General features: G+C 48.0%; 1 protein-coding gene across 1 annotated transcript in view; it reads left to right on the top strand.

Annotated features, from left to right (window-relative positions):
* ptch1 (patched 1) overlaps positions 1 to 19576 on the top strand; it is an 83491-nt gene that overhangs the window by 10326 nt on the left and 53589 nt on the right. Inside the window, exon 3 of the mRNA XM_082968790.1 lies at positions 19191 to 19380. Coding sequence (XP_082824916.1) covers positions 19191 to 19380 — 190 coding nt within the window. The remainder of the gene's footprint in view (positions 1 to 19190; positions 19381 to 19576) is intronic.

The raw sequence follows: 19576 nt of genomic DNA, 5'->3' as shown, positions 1-19576 counted from the left end.
TAATGATAAGCAGGTTTTGTGGATGACTATGCATGTTTCGGTAATGAGAGTTGCACAGTTTGTCATTGAAAAACTGTACTGAGCTCTATTAGAGGTTTAGTTACCCAATACATCAAACTGTGTCATTTGTTAACCCCAAATGATTTGCATAATACTCAAATCATGGATCTTCATGCAGTTGACTTAAATACCCCTTGTTTTAGCATACCGTTAAGTATAAGTACTGTACGTGCATGTATTTTCAACAGTCAAAAGTGGACTTAAGAATGGTCTTTCCATGTAATGTCGGTGTATTACGAAGCGGATATGTGTGGTTCTAATGTATTTTAGATGTATTTTCTAAATTGAATGGTGTCCTATGGGCAAATGGCATAACATGATATGCCTATAATGTTAAAGTATGTAAATATGTGGAAAATGGACCAAACAACAGTATTGGTAATTGCTTAAACAGGTACAAGTCTCAAAATAGGGGATATCCAACTTTAAGTGGCGGGGTTGCTCTCTGCTGAAACACAAACTCCTGATTGTGGCTTTAAGTAAATTAAATGGGGTTTATACGCCCATGTTTCTTAACAATCCCTACTTGATCAAATGACTGATGTTTTACAAACAAAATCTATACAATAGGTGTAAGCAGTGGTCCTAGTAAAGCATTAACGTTGCCAGCACAGCACACCCATTGACTATACATTATCTATACATTATCTATTGACTATACATTATCTATACATTATCTATTGACTATACATTATCTATCGACTATACATTATCTATTGACTATACATTATCTATTGACTATACATTATCTATACATTATCTATTGACTATACATTATCTATCAACTATACATTATCTATTGACTATACATTATCTATTGACTATACATTATCTATACATTATCTATTGACTATACATTATCATTACCGAAATGAAGGTTAGCATTACCGAAACGGACCAAAAGATATTATAGTTTAATGTAAACTTCAACGAGCACACAATTTATGGACAACCTACAGCAAAATATTATATTTTATAAAATGACTCGATAATAATGAGAATTTGGGTTGAAAATGTACAAAATTCAGGCAAAAATGTCAAATGTATTTATAATAAGTCACTGTGCCATAAACCAGTCTTCAGAATGATAGTTGATTGTTGCAGATGCATTATGGTTTATTAACTAAATTTGCTACTGCCGTGGTTAAAACTGGTTTAATGAGAATCACCCGCCCAGTGTTGGTGTGTGTGTGTGTTCTCGTTCTGGAAAAGTTGCCATGCCTTTGGTTAAGGAGGCTGTGCAGCAACATGACTTGAAGCACAGCAAAATGTTTGCGTGCCGTTGCCCTCACGACAAATAATACGCGGTTAGCTTGTTGTTGTGCTGCTAGAGGCAGAGTACTGTAATTATTTAGTTTGGTCTGGTAAAAGGCCAATTTTGGCTGTTAAAGTTAGACCCAGCGATATGACATAGATGCGGAGAGTAAACAGCATAGTGTGACAATTTCCACAACAACTAAGAGCGTTGAAGTGTGAGGCTCAACTTCTCCGCTGTTTTGATCCTGTGTACGTGTGCAGATACTGTGTGAGAATGAAGTCTTGCATCTCGCTCATCTCAATATTCGTGGCAACTTCATTTAATACCGGTGAACTGATAGGAGGAGGAGGAGGAGGGAGAGACAGGGGGAAGAGGGAGAAGAGAGGAGGATAGAGAAAGAGACAGGGAATAGGAAGAGAAGGGAGGAAGAGGGAGAAGAGAGGAGGATAGAGAAAGAGACAGGGAATAGGAAGAGAAGAGGAGAAGGGAGGAAGAGGGAGAAGAGAGGAGGATAGAGAAAGTGAATGTGTCTTCTTCTCTCTGGTCAGAGGATTGTGTTGATGGTCTCCTTGATTGAATTGTCCTCATTTTGATGTGTATAGGAACACACACGTGCGTGCGGTCCCCTCGGTTTTGCCTCTGAGTGATTGAGGAGCTAGTTAAATGGGAATGGCATGGCAGGCTAGTTCTTTTACCCTCCCTCTGCCATCCTAGACTTTTCCCGCACATTCTATTCCCTCTCATTTTGCCGACACAAGCAATCAAACGTGCACAAATGCGGGCACAGCACGTAAAATATACGCATTACGTACATGCATGCAAATGTGCATGTGCGTGTGCACACACACACACACACACACACACACACACACACACACACACACGAAAAACAAGTGGGCTCCAATTTCTTTGTGTTTATCAGTTGACTCCAAACAGGATTAAGCCGTCAGTAGAACAACATTCCAGCATGTTGTGTTAAACCTGACTAGATGATGAAATGTGCAGGCTAACTGGAGAAGGATTTAGTGTTTGGAAAACACCATGGCTGTGGTAGTGTGCACTGAGTTATGGCTCTGTTTTTAAAAGTTTTTAGCGTTTTTACAAGTCATTATTTTAAAAGAGTGTTTATTCCCAATGATGTATATGGCGAAATAAAGGTTAAATATGTTTTGAAAGTTGTAACTCTAGAGTGTGTGTGTGTGTGTGTGTGTGTGTGTGTCGTAGAATGTGTGTGTGTCGTAGAAATGGACGGTCTCCCATTCACAAACCACCTCCCGAGATGCTTCCAAGCGCTGTGTTTACATTCTGCATTCTTTCAGACGCTCTTATTCAAAAACCAGAGCTCTGCGAATGACCGACCGCAAGAGACTCCTCCAAACCCCCCCCCCCCCAGCTCCCCCCAGCTCCCCCTTCTTTCCTCTCGGCCGAAAAGGTCTCTTTCCTCCTCCCCCCTCCTTCCCCTCTGGCAGGGGAGAGTGGCCCCAGAATGCCAGATGTATTGCAGAGTGAGGCACAGCAATGTAAACACACAGCCCTGCCATGACAGTCACGGTGGTCCGCTCTCCCTTCCTCCTCCTCTCTCCTTCCCCTCCCTCCCTTCCTCCTCCTCTCTCCTTCCCCTCCCTCCCTTCCTCCTCCTCTCTCCTCGCCTCCCTCTCCTTCCCCTCCCTCCCAGTGCTGGCGGACAGAGGGGCGGGCAGAGTGAGGGAAAAGCAGAGAGAGAGAGGGAAGGATAGGGGGAGGTCCGGAGATGGAGAATAGTAGCAGTAGTGTGTTTGTGTTTTGGCTCCAGGGCCAGCGGTACAGGGCCAGCGGTACAGGGCCAGCGGTACAGGGCCAGCGGTACAGGGAGCTGGGACTTGGGTTGAAGTTTGAAGCTGGCGAGCGATTGAGCTGTGTGTGTGTGTGTGTGTGTGTGTGTGTGTGTGTGTGTGTGTGTGTGTGTGTGTGTGTGTGTGTGTGTGTGTGTGTGTGTGTGTGTGTGTGTGTGTGTGTGTGTGTGTGTCTGTGAATACTATGGCAATATTCTTTGATTTTCCTACCACGCTCTCCTGTGTTCCTTCGACAAACTCCGTACACACAACCCATCCCAGAAACAACAGCTCACAAACACAACTTCCCTCAAGGTCCTCTGAGATGTTAATGCTCCGTGGGTCAAGCACATTGTGACAAATCCCCACCGGGCAGAAGCCCATCCCAACAGTTAGTATGATAAGGTGGAACACCTGTGACCTAGTGGGGAACTGTCCCATCCCCTGGCCTAGCTTGTACTGCAGGCTGTTGTACTGTGGGGTCCACTGGAATGTGTGATTGTGGGATACCTGGAATCAGGAGGCCATCTTACCAGGAAATGACAGAGAGATGGCTGGCTCAGATTGGCTGCTCCCAGTCATGTCATGGTCTGTTATGGCTGGGCTCTGGGCCAATCATACGGCAGGACAGACAGACGGACGGACGGACGGACAGGAAGACAGGCACACACAGAGAGATAGACAGATGGACGGACAGGAAGACAGGCACACACAGAGAGATAGACAGACGGACGGATAGGAAGACAGGCACACACAGAGAGATAGACAGACGGACAGGAAGGCAGGCACACACAGAGAGATAGACGGACGGACGGACAGGAAGGCAGGCACACACAGAGAGACAGACGGACGGACAGGAAGACAGGCACACACACACAGAGAGATAGACAGACGGACGGACAGGAAGACAGGCACACACAGAGAGATAGACAGACGGACGGACAGGAAGACAGGCACACACAGAGAGATAGACAGACGGACGGACAGGAAGACAGGCACACACAGAGAGATAGACAGACGGACGGACAGGAAGACAGGCACACACAGAGAGACAGACGGACGGACAGGAAGACAGGCACACACAGAGAGACAGACGGACGGACAGGAAGACAGGCACACACAGAGAGATAGACAGACGGACGGACAGGAAGACAGGCACACACAGAGAGATAGACAGACGGACGGACAGGAAGACAGGCACACACAGAGAGATAGACAGACGGACGGACAGGAAGACAGGCACACACAGAGAGATAGACAGACGGACGGACAGGAAGACAGGCACACACAGAGAGATAGACAGACGGACGGACAGGAAGACAGGCACACACAGAGAGATAGACAGACGGACGGACAGGAAGACAGGCACACACAGAGAGATAGACAGACGGACAGGAAGACAGGCACACACAGAGAGATAGACAGACGGACAGGAAGACAGGCACACACAGAGAGACAGACGGACGGACAGGAAGACAGGCACACACAGAGAGATAGACAGACGGACGGACAGGAAGACAGGCACACACAGAGAGATAGACAGACGGACGGACAGGAAGACAGGCACACACAGAGAGATAGACAGACGGATGGACAGGAAGACAGGCAACACAGAGAGATAGACAGACGGACAGGAAGACAGGCACACACAGAGAGATAGACAGATGGACGGACAGGAAGACAGGCACACACAGAGAGATAGACAGACGGACGGACAGGAAGACAGGCACACACAGAGAGATAGACAGACGGACGGACAGGAAGACAGGCACACACAGAGAGATAGACAGACGGACGGACAGGAAGACAGGCACACACAGAGAGATAGACAGACGGACAGGAAGACAGGCACACACAGAGAGATAGACAGACGGACAGGAAGACAGGCACACACAGAGAGATAGACAGACGGACAGGAAGACAGGCACACACAGAGAGACAGACGGACGGACAGGAAGACAGGCACACACAGAGAGATAGACAGACGGACGGACAGGAAGACAGGCACACACAGAGAGATAGACAGACGGACGGACAGGAAGACAGGCACACACAGAGAGATAGACAGACGGATGGACAGGAAGACAGGCAACACAGAGAGATAGACAGACGGACAGGAAGACAGGCACACACAGAGAGATAGACAGATGGACGGACAGGAAGACAGGCACACACAGAGAGATAGACAGACGGACGGACAGGAAGACAGGCACACACAGAGAGATAGACAGACGGACGGACAGGAAGACAGGCACACACAGAGAGATAGACAGACGGACGGACAGGAAGACAGGCACACACAGAGAGATAGACAGACGGACAGGAAGACAGGCACACACAGAGAGATAGACAGACGGACGGACAGGAAGACAGGCACACACAGAGAGATAGACAGACGGACGGACAGGAAGACAGGCACACACAGAGAGATAGACAGACGGACGGACAGGAAGACAGGCACACACAGAGAGATAGACAGACGGACGGACAGGAAGACAGGCACACACAGAGAGATAGACAGACGGACGGACAGGAAGACAGGCACACACAGAGAGATAGACAGACGGACAGGAAGGCAGGCACACACAGAGAGATAGACAGACAAAGTGCTGGAATATGCTGTTGGAAGAAGAACATACGGAACAATATGTCATGTTGCCATGTGTATTAGTACTGCAAGGTGTGCTTATCATCATCTTATCAACTTTATTATGTACTTATTATGTACTTATTACGTACTTATTATGTACTTATTACGTACTTATTATGTACTTATTATGTACTTATTACGTACTTATTATGTACTTATTATGTACTTATTACGTACTTATTACGTACTTATTACGTACTTATTATGTACTTATTATGTACTTATTATGTACTTATTATGTACTTATTACGTACTTATTACGTACTTATTATGTACTTATTACGTACTTATTATGTACTTATTACGTACTTATTATGTACTTATTACGTACTTATTATGTACTTATTACGTACTTATTACGTACTTATTATGTACTTATTATGTACTTATTATGTTTATGTCACCGGTTGTTAATCATGACACAAGGATGCGCTACTTATGAACGCACGGTGTGATTGAGCTGAATTGTAGTATAGTCGTGTTTTTTTGCAGTGGGTGATGTTTTTTTTTTACAACACGAGCTCATAGTTTACTTTTTTGGACGAATGTCTATTTTTTATGCATTAATTCCTAGTGGTTACAGGGTTAAAAGAGAAACGACTCAAAGGTTAACAGTTTAGGTATTCATTCAGAGTGGTTAAGGTTAGGGCTATGGTTTAGGGTAGGCTTAAAAACGAAATAATGAAAAACAACGCGCTGTTTCCATCAACTATCGTCAAGTATTACCGTGTAGCTCGAGCACGGTGAACTGTGGTGGCCGCAGTGGTCCAAGCAGCTCGCTCTGGCTCCGCGCTTTGCGACTTCACGCCCAGGGCTGGGCAATCGTTTGATTTATTTTGCGAGCGCCACAGAAGACATATGTCGACGTTCTCAGGACCTTTTCAAACGTCCGGAATCTCTGTCTGTTTCTAGTGATCAGGCTGTTTTTTTATGTGTGCTGGTGAGCTCATTCTTCTGCATTAGATAGAGAAACACATCTTGTGTGTGTGTGTGTACAGGTGTACGTGTGTGTGACAAAGAAAGGCAGTATTATTCTACCTTCCATCTCAAAATGCAAAGAAATATTATCTCTAGCTCGCTTTTCTTCTCTCACACTCATACCAATTGATATATCATTTAGCTCGACCTCTTGAGTATTTTGGGTGGAACGTGCACACACACGTGCGCACACACACACACACCCACACACACTCCCACTTTCCTCGCCTTATTTTTTTCTTCTTTCCTCACTCAAATCCAGTGGACTTGAATAGGGTTTCTTCAGGGGAGAGGGAGCTGAATGCAGGCAGCAATGTGGAAGAATCTGCCCATTGAGGGCTGCGTGAGTGTGTGAATGTACACCTCGGGTCCAGGGAAGGCTGCACTGGGAGCTAGCTGACTGCTAAACACACCCATTGGATGGGGCTGCAGGGCTGGACAGGTGATTAGCATAATTAGGAGAGCGGGGGCCATACATATGGTAATGTTGGGGTGGGGGGAGCGGGTGCTGGCAGCTGGGGTGTCACATTCGTATCGGGGGAGGGGGGGGGTATTGTGCTACAGCTGCGGGTCAGAGCACCCCTCTCCTCCGTTGTCGATCGCTCTCTCTCTCTCTCTCTCTCTCTCTCTCTCTCTCTGTCTCTCTCTGTCTCTGTCTCTCTCTCTCTCTCTCTCTTTCTCTCTCTCTCTCTCTCTCTCTCTCTCTCTCCCCCGCTATGTGTCGGTAGCTTTATCTCTCTCCCCCTGTTTCTCTGACTCTCTCCCCTCTGCATCACTCACCTCACACGCCCCCCACCCTCCTCTGTTTCCCTCTGAAAGCTGGAGGAGAGAGGGAGGTGAGAGCTTTTGCAGGTCAGATAGGGTCTCAGCTCTCAGCTCATATTGGTACCTTGGCCTGTACAGCAATGCTGCTTCTCTAGGCAGATGTGGCAGACTTTCCCATAGTAGCCATTTTCTGTTGGAATGAAAGCAAAACACCTCATTTCAAACCACACTTTTAGGTAACTGAATGTGTCATGATTAGAGACGTGCAAAACTCTTTCCTCCAAAACAACTTGATCTCAAAGGGAATGTTGTATTACGCATGTACAGTTACTTAACATGGCCACGTCATAAGCTTCGCTAGCCCATGAGCTTAGCTAGCCCATAAGCCTAGCTAGCCCATGAGCTTAGCTAGCCCATAAGCCTAGCTAGCCCATAAGCCTAGCTACCCCATGAGCTTAGCTAGCCCATGAGCTTAGCTAGCCCATAAGCCTAGCTAGCCCATAAGCCTAGCTAGCCCATGAGCTTAGCTAGCCCATGAGCTTAGCTAGCCCATGAGCTTAGCTAGCCCATAAGCCTAGCAAGCCCATAAGCCTAGCTACCCCATAAGCTTAGCTAGCCCATGAGCTTAGCTAGCCCATAAGCCTAACTAGCCCGTAAGCTTAGCTAGCCCATGAGCTTAGCTAGCCCATAAACTTTGCTAGCCCATGAGCTTAGCTAGCCCATATGCCTAGCTAGCCCATAAGCCTAGCTAGCCCATAAGCTTAGCTAGACCACGAGCTTAGCTAGCCCACGAGTTTAGCTAGCCCATAAGCTTTGCTAGCCCATGATTTTAGCTAGCCCATGATCTTAGCTAGCCTACGATCTTAGCTAGCCCATGAGCTTAGCTAGCCCATGATCTTAGCTAGCCTACAATCTTAGCTAGCCCATGATCTTAGCTAGCCCATGATCTTAGCTAGCCTACGATCTTAGCTAGCCCATGATCTTAGCTAGCCCATGAGCTTAGGTGGAACTGGGTATGAGGGAAGGCTGGAGGGTGAGGTGAGGTTTGAGTGGGTATGAGGGAAGGCTGGGGGGTGAGGTTGGACTGGGTGTTAAGGGAACGCTGGAGGGTGAGGTGAGGTTTGAGTGGGTATGAGGGAAGACTGGAGGGTGAGGTTGGACTGGGTGTTAAGGGAAGGCTGGAGGGTGAGGTGAGGTGTGACTGGGTATGAGGGAAGGCTGGTGGGTGAGGGGAGGTTGGAGTGGGTATGAGGGAAGGCTGGAGGGTGAGGGGAGGTTGGAGTGGGTATGAGGGAAGGCTGGAGGGTGAGGGGAGGTTGGAGTGGGTATGAGGGAAGGCTGGAGGGTGAGGGGAGGTTGGAGTGGGTATGAGGGAAGGCTGGAGGGTGAGGGGAGGTTGGAGTGGGTATGAGGGAAGGCTGGAGGGTGAGGGGAGGTTGGAGTGGGTATGAGGGAAGGCTGGAGGGTGAGGGGAGGTTGGAGTGGGTATGAGGGAAGGCTGGAGGGTGAGGGGAGGTTGGAGTGGGTATGAGGGAAGGCTGGAGGGTGAGGGGAGGTTGGAGTGGGTATGAGGGAAGGCTGGAGGGTGAGGGGAGGTTGGAGTGGGTATGAGGGAAGGCTGGAGGGTGAGGGGAGGTTGGAGTGGGTATGAGGGAAGGCTGGAGGGTGAGGGGAGGTTGGAGTGGGTATGAGGGAAGGCTGGAGGGTGAGGGGAGGTTGGAGTGGGTATGAGGGAAGGCTGGAGGGTGAGGGGAGGTTGGAGTGGGTATGAGGGAAGGCTGGAGGGTGAGGGGAGGTTGGACTGGGTGTAAGGGAAGGCTGGAGGGTGAGGTGAGGTGGGACTAGGTTTGAGGGAAGGCTGTCGGGTGAGGTGAGGTGGGACTGTGTATGAGGGTATGAGGGAAGACTGGAGGGTGATGTGAGGTGAAATTCGACTGGGTATGAGGGAAGTGAGTTGATGGGACAGTTGAACTCTGACCCGTGTCCTATAAGGATCAAATACTTCCTGGTTGATTGACAGCAGCATCAGGTGGGAGTCTGTCAGATGAGAAACGTGTGGGAAAGAAAGAGTAAAATAGTGAGAGAGACAGGCAGACAGAGAGAGAGGAAGAGAGACAGATAGACAGAGAGAGAGAGAGATGAAGAGAAACAGAGAGAGAGAGAGAGAGAGTATGAGAGTCTACTTCACTTGCTTTGGCAAGACAGACAGAGAGAGAGGAAGAGAGACAGATAGACAGAGAGAGAGGAAGAGAGCCAGATAGACAGACAGAGAGAAAGAGGAAGAGAGACAGACAGAGAGAGAGGAAGAGAGACAAACAAAGAGAGAAGAAGAGAGACAGATAGACAGACAGAGAGAGAGGAAGAGAGACAGATTGACAGACAGAGAGAGAGGAAGAGAGACAGACAGAGAGAGAGAATGAGAGTCTACTTCACTTGCTTTGGCAAGACAGACAGAGAGAGAAGAAGAGAGACAGATAGACAGACAGAGAGAGGGAGACAGATAGACAGACAGAGAGAGAGGAAGAGAGACAGAAGAACCGAGGTTGGGAAGACAAACATTACAGTCGAAGGGAGAGGGTACAACATTTGAGTAAGCGATATAAACAGAGAAAATAGTAAGTTGGGAGTATTAATGGTATTATAAGACATTTTACCTTACTTTTCATAATGCAAATGGTTAATAATAATAAAAATAAAGGCCTTTAATTTGTTACGTTCACTGCTAAATTGACTAAATTTGACCACAGAGATGGGGGTCCGCGAATGGGGGTCCTCAAGAGCTTAAGATGGTGATTTGGTGGTCCCCAGAGTTGAAAAAGTTGGGAACTGCTGAGATAGACAGAGCAAGGTAATATGATAGACAGACAGAAGCAGACAGACAGACAGACAGACAGACAGACAGACAGACAGACAGACAGACAGACAGACAGACAGACAGACAGACAGACAGACAGACAGACAGACAGACAGACAGGGAGAAGGGAGGAGACAGGGAGAAAGACAGGGAGAGACAGGACAGGGAGAAAGACAGGGAGAGAGACAGGGAGAGAGACAGGGAGAGAGACAGGGAGAGAGACATGGAGAGAGACATGGAGAGAGACATGGAGAGAGACAGGGAGAAACCGGGAGAGAGACAGACAGACAGACAGATGGGCTGCAAATCAAATCAAATGTATTTATATAGCCCTTCGTACATCAGCTGATATCTCAAAGTGCTGTACAGAAACCCAGCCTAAAACCCCAAACAGCAAGCAAAGCATGTGAAAGAAGCACGGTGGCTAGGGAAAAACTCCCTAGGAAAAACTCCCTAGAAAGGCCAAAAACCTAGGAAGAAACCTAGAGAGGAACCAGGCTATGAGGAGTGGCCAGTCCTCTTCTGGCTGTGCAGGGTGGATATTATAACAGAACATGGTCAAGATGTTCAAATGCAGACAAGATGTTAAAATGCAGACTATGATCTGGATGGTATGGGGCTGTTGGTGTGTCAGGGTCGCTGGTGGGTTGGTGGCAGTGAGGTGACCTGGTTCTAGAGACTTCCATGTCACTACAGGGGGTTTGGCTGAGAGAGCCCTAATCCAGCTAATCCTGCCCCCCCCCTGCAAACACGCACACACCCACCCACCCACCCACACACTCTGCCACCCTACTTCCAGCCTTATCCCCCTCCCCCTCAACCACTCCGGCTGCTGTGATGTCAGGATATGGGCTTGAGTTTGCAAGGGGTTGTTCTTATGTTGTAGTGTGGGTTGGAGGGGTGGGCAGGGGTGAGGGGGCACGAGGGGGCCGGGCCTATTGTATTGAGCCCCATGCAGCCTCCATGAGACAAGCCAATCAGAAGCCAGTGTCCTGCTTGAATGGAGAGAGAGAGAGGGAGAGAGAGAGACAAGACCTCCGAGGTAAGAGAGGTAGAAGAGAAGGGGAGGGGTGGGGTGTGATGTCAGCTCCTTAGAATCCACTTCTCCCCCCTTTTACCCACTCTGTCCCCCTCTCCTCTCCCCTTCTCTGGGTTACTTCTCTCCCCCAGTTTGAGAATGGGGGGGACACACACACACACCAGGGGTTAATGTTATACAACAAACTAAATGCCCTCACTGAAGGCGCAAACACAGTGACACACACACACACACACACACACACACACACACACACACACACACACACACACACACACATTACCTCGTTGCGTTGGAATTAGTGGATGTGTGCTGTTTTTTCTATTGAGATTCTTCTAGTGACGGGGTTAGCTTCAACTGCAGTATTGCTCTCTTGGAGACGACAGGGACTGACTGACTGACTGACTGACTGGGGTTTAAACCGTATTTGGTGGCTCTACTCTGGTTCCGTCAGCATAGTGTCGTAAATCACACAATCTATTTCACCTGGGGTGGCAGTGCTCGATGCCACAATTATGCAATCGTTTCAATTTCTTTTTGGTTTTGAGAAAGAGAAGATCAATGGGTAAAAAGCCCCTAAACGACAGGGAGAATCCAAGAAAGAGGCCTGTATATCGCTGAGATAAGACCGTGGAGTAGTAGTGGTGGAAAGGAATAGGCAGCAGGCTACCTGAGAGGGACTGGGCCTGTTTTGGAGGTCAGAAACGTTTAGGTAGAACGGGGTCACCTTGGTGATATGAATGAGGACTAAGGTCAGCCACGTCTCCTGAGAGCACATAACATGTGTCCTTGAGGAAACACAGCTGCATACACGCATAGGGTTGCAAAGGGAGTGTCAGGGGCATCGTAAAGGACAGACCAAGGCGCAGCGGGTATAGTGCTCACCTTCTTTACATTTTAATGAGATAACACTTTTAACCTCTGGGCTAGGTGGGACGCTTGCGTCCCACCTACTCAACAGCCAGTGGAATCCCGTGGCGCGATATTCAAATACCTTAGAAATGCTATTACTTCAATTTCTCAAACATATGACTATTTTACACCATTTTAAAGACAAGACTCTCGTTAATCTAACCACACTGTCCGATTTCAAAAAGGCTTTACAACGAAAGCAAAACATTATATTATGTCAGCAGAGTACCCAGCCAGAAATAATCAGACACCCATTTTTCAAGCTAGCATATAATGTCACAAAAACCAAAACCACAGCTAAATGCAGCACTAACCTTTGATGATCTTCATCAGATGACACTCCTAGGACATTATGTTATACAATACATGCATGTTTTGTTCAATCAAGTTCATATTTATATCAAAAACCAGCTTTTTACATTAGCATGTGACTAGCATGTGACTAGCATTCCCACCGAACACTTCCGGTGAATTTACTAAATTACTCACGATAAACGTTCACAAAAAACATAACAATTATTTTAAGAATTATAGATACAGAACTCCTTTATGCAATCGCTATGTCCGATTTTAAAATAGCTTTTCGGTGAAAGCACATTTTGCAATATTCTGAGTAGATAGCCCGGCCATCACAGGCTAGCTATTTTGACACCCACCAAGTTTGGTACTCACCAAACTCAGATTTACTATAAGAAAAATTGGATTACCTTTGCTGTTCTTCGTCAGAATGCACTCCCAGGACTTCTACTTCAATAACAAATGTTGGTTTGGTTCCAAATAATCCATAGTTATATCCAAATAGCGGCGTTTTGTTCGTGCGTTCAAGACACTATCCGAAGGGTAAAGAAGGGTGACGAGCCCGGCGCGTTTCGTGACAAGAATTGTCAAAATATTCCATTACCGTACTTCGAAGCATGTCAAATGCTGTTTAAAATCAATTTTTATGCGATTTTTCTCGTAAAAAAGCGATAATATCCAAATCAAACAATTATATGCATATTCTAGTTACTGGGCAGGAGTAGTAACCAGATTAAATCGGGTACGTTTTTTATCCGGCCGTGCAAATACTGCCCCCTATCCCCAACAGGTTAACAAAAAATAACAAAACCGACAACCGACAGTTCAGTCAGGTACTTACACAAAACGGAAAACAACCACCCACAAAACCCCAAGGAAAACAGGCTGCCTAAGTATGGTTTCCATTCAGAGACAACGAAAGACACCTGCCTCTGATTGGAAACCACACTCGGCCAAACCTGGAAAACGAACATAGAAAATGAAAACTAGAACCAAAATCCCCTGGACCAAAAACCCCAAAACACACAAAACAAACACCCCCTGCCACGCCCTGACCATACTACAATGACAAAAGACCCCTTTACTGGTCAGGACGTGACAGGGAGGGTATATTACTGGAAATATTGGACGTTTACCAGTAAACTGACCAGAAATGTTAGTATCTTTCAAGGATTTTATGTCATCTATCACAAGACATCTATTGGCCCTTTTGGGTGCTTCAGATTTGTGCAGGTGTCTGTAATTATCTTTGGCCCTCTGTGTCGCCTTATCACGTGAAAAATATTAAATAATAAAATAAGATGATTTTGTTTATATATATATATAGAATGAGAAAGCTGTAAAACGTTATTCTAAATATAAACCAAATTAGTGAATATCATTGGTGTTTAATATGAGGGTTTCAGCATGAAATATCCTTTGTATTTTATTTATTTTTTCTCAAACTTTTATTTATTTTACTATGTCGGTATGTTTTGGCGTCAAACTGGTGGCAGTTGTGAAAAAAGTCAGTAGTTGGAAGAGTTACAGAGTTAATTGAAAATAATGCCATTGTTGAGTTGATACCTTTTTTAATTAATTCATTAATTAGGCTAGTTCCTCTTGAACCATATGGTCTATCTACTAGAAACCCATTGACAATATGGACACAGATATAAAAATGAATACTATATATGAATTCATTTTTTAAAAACCTTTTTCCAAATATAAATGACCAAAGTTACGATAGATTGCCATAGATTTTCTGTTAATTACCAAAATTACTGAAGATTCCGGTAACTTTGACAAAATACGCTTTGCAACCCTACACACACACACATACTTGTACTAGCGTGCACACGCAGACACACGAGTGAGCACGCTCCTGCACGCACGCACGCACACACACACGCATGCACACACACACACACACATTTTTGGTCCAGCTGGGGTGTTAATTTCAACCTGAGGCTGGGCGAGTGTTGACCCCAAAACGCTGTAACCTCGTGAAGTTTGGAATTCTCCAAGCCTGAGGCCGTAATGTGCCGTTTCCTGTAGAGAGAGGGGGACAGAAGGAGAGGGAGAGAGAGGAAGAGTGAGAGAGGGAGGAAGAGAGAGAGAGAGAGAGAGTATTCGTGTATGCGCGTACATGTCTGTGTCTCTCTGCATTCCTCTTCTCTGTCCTACCCTCAAGTCGTCGTTGTAAACTCCAGAAGATTGGGTGGGCTTGGAATGTGTTCAGAACATTGGACTAGGAGTGTTTTTCCTCTGCACCATTCTGATTGGTCAGTTTGTTCTCATCCTTTCTGTGACTCCTAGCAAACTGACGCAAAACTTAACTTGTCCTTATAACTGTATCATAATTCAAGAGTAGTGTAACAGGTACTGCAGTTGTTTGTTGTTATACTGCACTTAGGACTAAGGTTACTGCTGAAAGGGCAGTATAACCATGAGTATATCACAATACTTACACAGTACTTACACAAATCATTACATGCTAATAAGAACATTGTCAAGCGCTAGCCAGACTTGTTAGTGCACTTTGAAAGAGTGTGCATGCTCTGTGTGTCCTCTTGTATAGTGTTGCGTGGCGCATTTTAGTGTGTAGTGACGTTGACTCCAGTGACATTGGCCTTGTCCCGTCCAGAAATAACCCCACTAGCCCCCTATACCCTACACCCTAAAGCAGACTCTGAGAGGACTGGATAGGTGCAAGCAATATGGCGGAAATTCAGAGGGAAAGGTAGAGAGGTGTAACACATAGCTTACACCCATCAAATCCTCTAAGCTCTACACTAGTGCCTACGGTCTAGGGGGGCTGTTTTTGGACAGGGCACACACACGCACACGCGCACACACACACACACACACACACACACACACACACACACACACACCACACACACACACACACACACACACACACACACACACACAGTTCCATGAGTTGTAAATCAGTTCCATGCTGGCCTGTGTGTGTGGGTCGTGGTAGATGTGGGGGAGCGGGAGAAAGCGTGTTTCTGTCCGTCTCTGGTTAGCTCAGGCCTGCTATTAATGATGTCGATTCTAAACACGCACTCGACCCGGATCAGATGGGAGCGCCGTGTTTGGGTCGGGGGGGAGGGAAAAAAATCAAGTGTGTTTCCCTAATACGCACAGACATGGCCCCCTCCCTCCGTGTTGCTCTCTGGTCTGCCTGGGTGGTCTGTCCCCGGACAGAATAGCATGGCCCCCTCCCTCCGTGTTGCTCTCTGGTCTGCCTGGGTGGTCTGTCCCCGGACAGAATAGCATGGCCCCCTCCCTCCGTGTTGCTCTCTGGTCTGCCTGGGTGGTCTGTCCCCGGACAGAATAGCATGGCCCCCTCCCTCCGTGTTGCTCTCTGGTCTGCCTGGGTGGTCTGTCCCCGGACAGAATAGCATGGCCCCCTCCCTCCGTGTTGCTCTCTGGTCTGCCTGGGTGGTCTGTCCCCGGACAGAATAGCATGGCCCCCTCCCTCCGTGTTGCTCTCTGGTCTGCCTGGGTGGTCTGTCCCCGGACAGAATAGCATGGCCCCCTCCCTCCGTGTTGCTCTCTGGTCTGCCTGGGTGGTCTGTCCCCGGACAGAATAGCATGGCCCCCTCCCTCCGTGTTGCTCTCTGGTCTGCCTGGGTGGTCTGTCCCCGGACAGAATAGCATGGCCCCCTCCCTCCGTGTTGCTCTCTGGTCTGCCTGGGTGGTCTGTCCCCGGACAGAATAGCATATGTTCAACTTTAACACGATTACAATGGGCTGAAAATATTCCACCTATGCCTGTTTCATGTTTCATGGATTGTAGTCGAGCAATTGGATTAGAGCATATAAAACATAACTGATTTTTCAGCTCGGTTCTCTCACAGAGCTTTGCGTGCGTGTCTGTGTGTGTGTGTGTGTGTGTGTGTGTGTGTGTGTGTGTGTGTGTGTGTGTGTGTGTGTGTGTGTGCGTGCGTGAGTGAGTGTGTGTGATAGGCAACGATCTGCCAGCCAGTGACATGGCTGTTGGAAGAGCGACCCGTCTTGACATTCTGCGTCATGTTAGTCTGACAACGGTCAATGGTGAGCAGAGATGGTCTGTGGCAATGACTCAGTCGAGTTGAAATGCTCTGTTTGTCAACCACACCAGCTAAGCTTCCTGAAGCCAGAGGCAGGGATGTCTGTCCTGTTCGTCCCTCCCCCCATGGCCTTTGTTAGTGTTTTGATGTTGTTGATGAAACGAAGGAGAGGAGCGATGATGTCCGAGGGGAAAATAACAGTGTTTGTTGAAGTAACTTCTTTGTTGTCCCAAACGGATGTGGTAGTTTCACCAAATACGGATCATGTCTTTAAACAGGACAGGACAGATCAGCGCGAACCTCGGCCGTGCACGGCAGTATCAACAAACGGTGGCGGTTCAACATGTAGAATCATTGGGAAATGAACAGAAAATGACATCCGATGAGGCAGAGATGGAGGCAAGCTTTCTTGCAGCTTTCAGTGGATGTTTCAGCATGTCTGAGCGAGGCAGTGGTCAGCAGGGATGGAGGGCTTTGGGAGGTAGAGACTGAGGGAGTGGCCAGCAGGATTGGAGGGCTTTGGGAGGTGGAGACTGAGGGAGTGGCCAGCAGGATTGGAGGGCTTTGGGAGGTAGAGACTGAGGGAGTGGCCAGCAGGGATGGAGGGCTTTGGGAGGTAGAGACTGAGGGAGTGGCCAGCAGGATTGGAGGGCTTTGGGAGGTAGAGACTGAGGGAGTGGCCAGCAGGATTGGAGGGCTTTGGGAGGTGGAGACTGAGGGAGTGGCCAGCAGGATTGGAGGGCTTTGGGAGGTGGAGACTGAGGGAGTGGCCAGCAGGGATGGAGGGCTTTGGGAGGTGGAGACTGAGGGAGTGGCCAGCAGGATTGGAGGGCTTTGGGAGGTGGAGACTGAGGGAGTGGACAGTAGGGCTGGAGGGCTTTGGGAGGTGGAGACTGAGGGAGTGGACAGTAGGGCTGGAGGGCTTTGGGAGGTGGAGACTGAGGGAGTGGACAGTAGGGCTGGAGGGCTTTGGGAGGTGGAGACTGAGGGAGTGGACAGTAGGGCTGGAGGGCTTTGGGAGGTGGAGACTGAGGCAGTGGCCAACAGGATTGGAGGGCTTTGGGAGGTGGAGACTGAGGGAGTGGCCAGCAGGATTGGAGGGCTTTGGGAGGTGGAGACTGAGGGAGTGGACAGTAGGGCTGGAGGGCTTTGGGAGGTGGAGACTGAGGGAGTGGACAGTAGGGCTGGAGGGCTTTGGGAGGTGGAGACTGAGGGAGTGGCCAGCAGGATTGGAGTGTTTTGGGAGGTGGAGACTGAGGGAGTGGCCAGCAGGATTGGAGGGCTTTGGGAGGTAGAGACTGAGGGAGTGGCCAGCAGGATTGGAGGGCTTTGGGAGGTGGAGACTGAGGGAGTGGCCAGCAGGGATGGAGGGCTTTGGGAGGTGGAGACTGAGGGAGTGGCCAGCAGGGATGGAGTGCTTTGGGAGGTAGAGACTGAGGCAGTGGCCAACAGGATTGGAGTGCTTGGGAGGTAGAAATGTTTTATTCCTCTCTCTCTTTCCCTCGATAGTCAGCATAGCTGATAAATAGGCTATGGGCAGGTTGCGTGTATTGGTTTTTATTTGATTGATTGTCCATTTCATCTTCATCCGATAGCGAAGCTGTCAACAGGGTTCCTAAAGTAGCCTGTCTGGACTCCATCTTTTCAATAGCTTAGCCTACGTTATATCTCTCATTACGGCGTCCTCTCTTTGAAGAAAATATGTCAACGCCAGTGCCATCGAATGGCCGCAGCAGCACGGTTTGTGACGTTATGCGAATATTTCGGGGAAAGTGGGGGAAAACCCACCGAACTTTGTTTGAATCGTTTGTTGCGTCAAAATAGGATTTGTATTTCTAAAATATCTATGCAGAAAAGCCAACAGACAAGGACAAAGTTGGCATTTCTCTGTATTTTGACTCTGTTCATGTTTTGTCAATACGAAAATGTAACAGATCCTATCCAACCTGGCATTTCTTAATTTGTTGATTCATATTTAGAAGTAAACAGAATTATGACTTCCCTTTTTTGACCTCCCCCCTAAACGGTTACCTCGGTGACCGTGTACATTGGCCCGGCCAGTTACCTTAACCTCACATTCCAAGACCGTCACAGCCCTACCATAAGGCTGCTTTTGTAGCTGGAGGGGCTGGGAGCTCACGCACAGGGCTTAGCCTCACCACGCCACAAAGTGAGAGAGAGGGAGGGAGGAATGAGTGTCTCCCTCCTTTCTTGTCACTGTAGGGCTGGGGGAGCCAAACGCTGAGGCCGAGCCTGGCCTTCCATGACACTGTACTGACATTCTAAGTCAGTTAGAACAGGTTTTTGGTAACATCAGTTGGTGTGGTGGGGCTGACAGGGTCACCACAGGCCTTATTGCTCTTTCAGGAGGATTGATACACGAGTCAGTTTGATCGTATCCTTTGTTACAAAAGGTGGAATATACACGTTTGAGATCAAACCAGGTTCGGGAAGATGTGTATGTCATGTAATATCAGACTGAACGTGTGTGTGTGTGTGTGTGTGTCCTCTGGTGTGCAGTGGGCGGCAGGGTGAATCAGGAGCTGAAGTACACGCGTCAGAAGATGGGCGAGGAGGCCATGTTCAGTCCCCAGCTGATGATCCAGACGCCGCGCCAGGAGGGCGCTAATGTGCTCACTGTGGAGGCGCTACAACAACACCTGGATTCCGCTATCAGGGCCAGCCGAGTGCACGTTTACCTCTTTAACAGGTGACCGCACGTGCACGCACGCACACACACACACACACACGCACACACACCACAGACACACACACACACACACACACACACACACACACACACACACACACACACACACACACACCACAGACACACACACACACACACACACACACACACACACACACACACACACACCACAGACACACACACACACACACACACA

This window comes from Salmo salar, chromosome 24 (assembly GCF_965601325.2).
Source record: "Salmo salar chromosome 24, fSalSal1, whole genome shotgun sequence".
NCBI classification, from domain to species: domain Eukaryota; kingdom Metazoa; phylum Chordata; class Actinopteri; order Salmoniformes; family Salmonidae; genus Salmo; species Salmo salar.
Note: the sequence above shows the minus strand (reverse complement) of the source record. Positions and strands in the feature narration are given on the sequence as shown.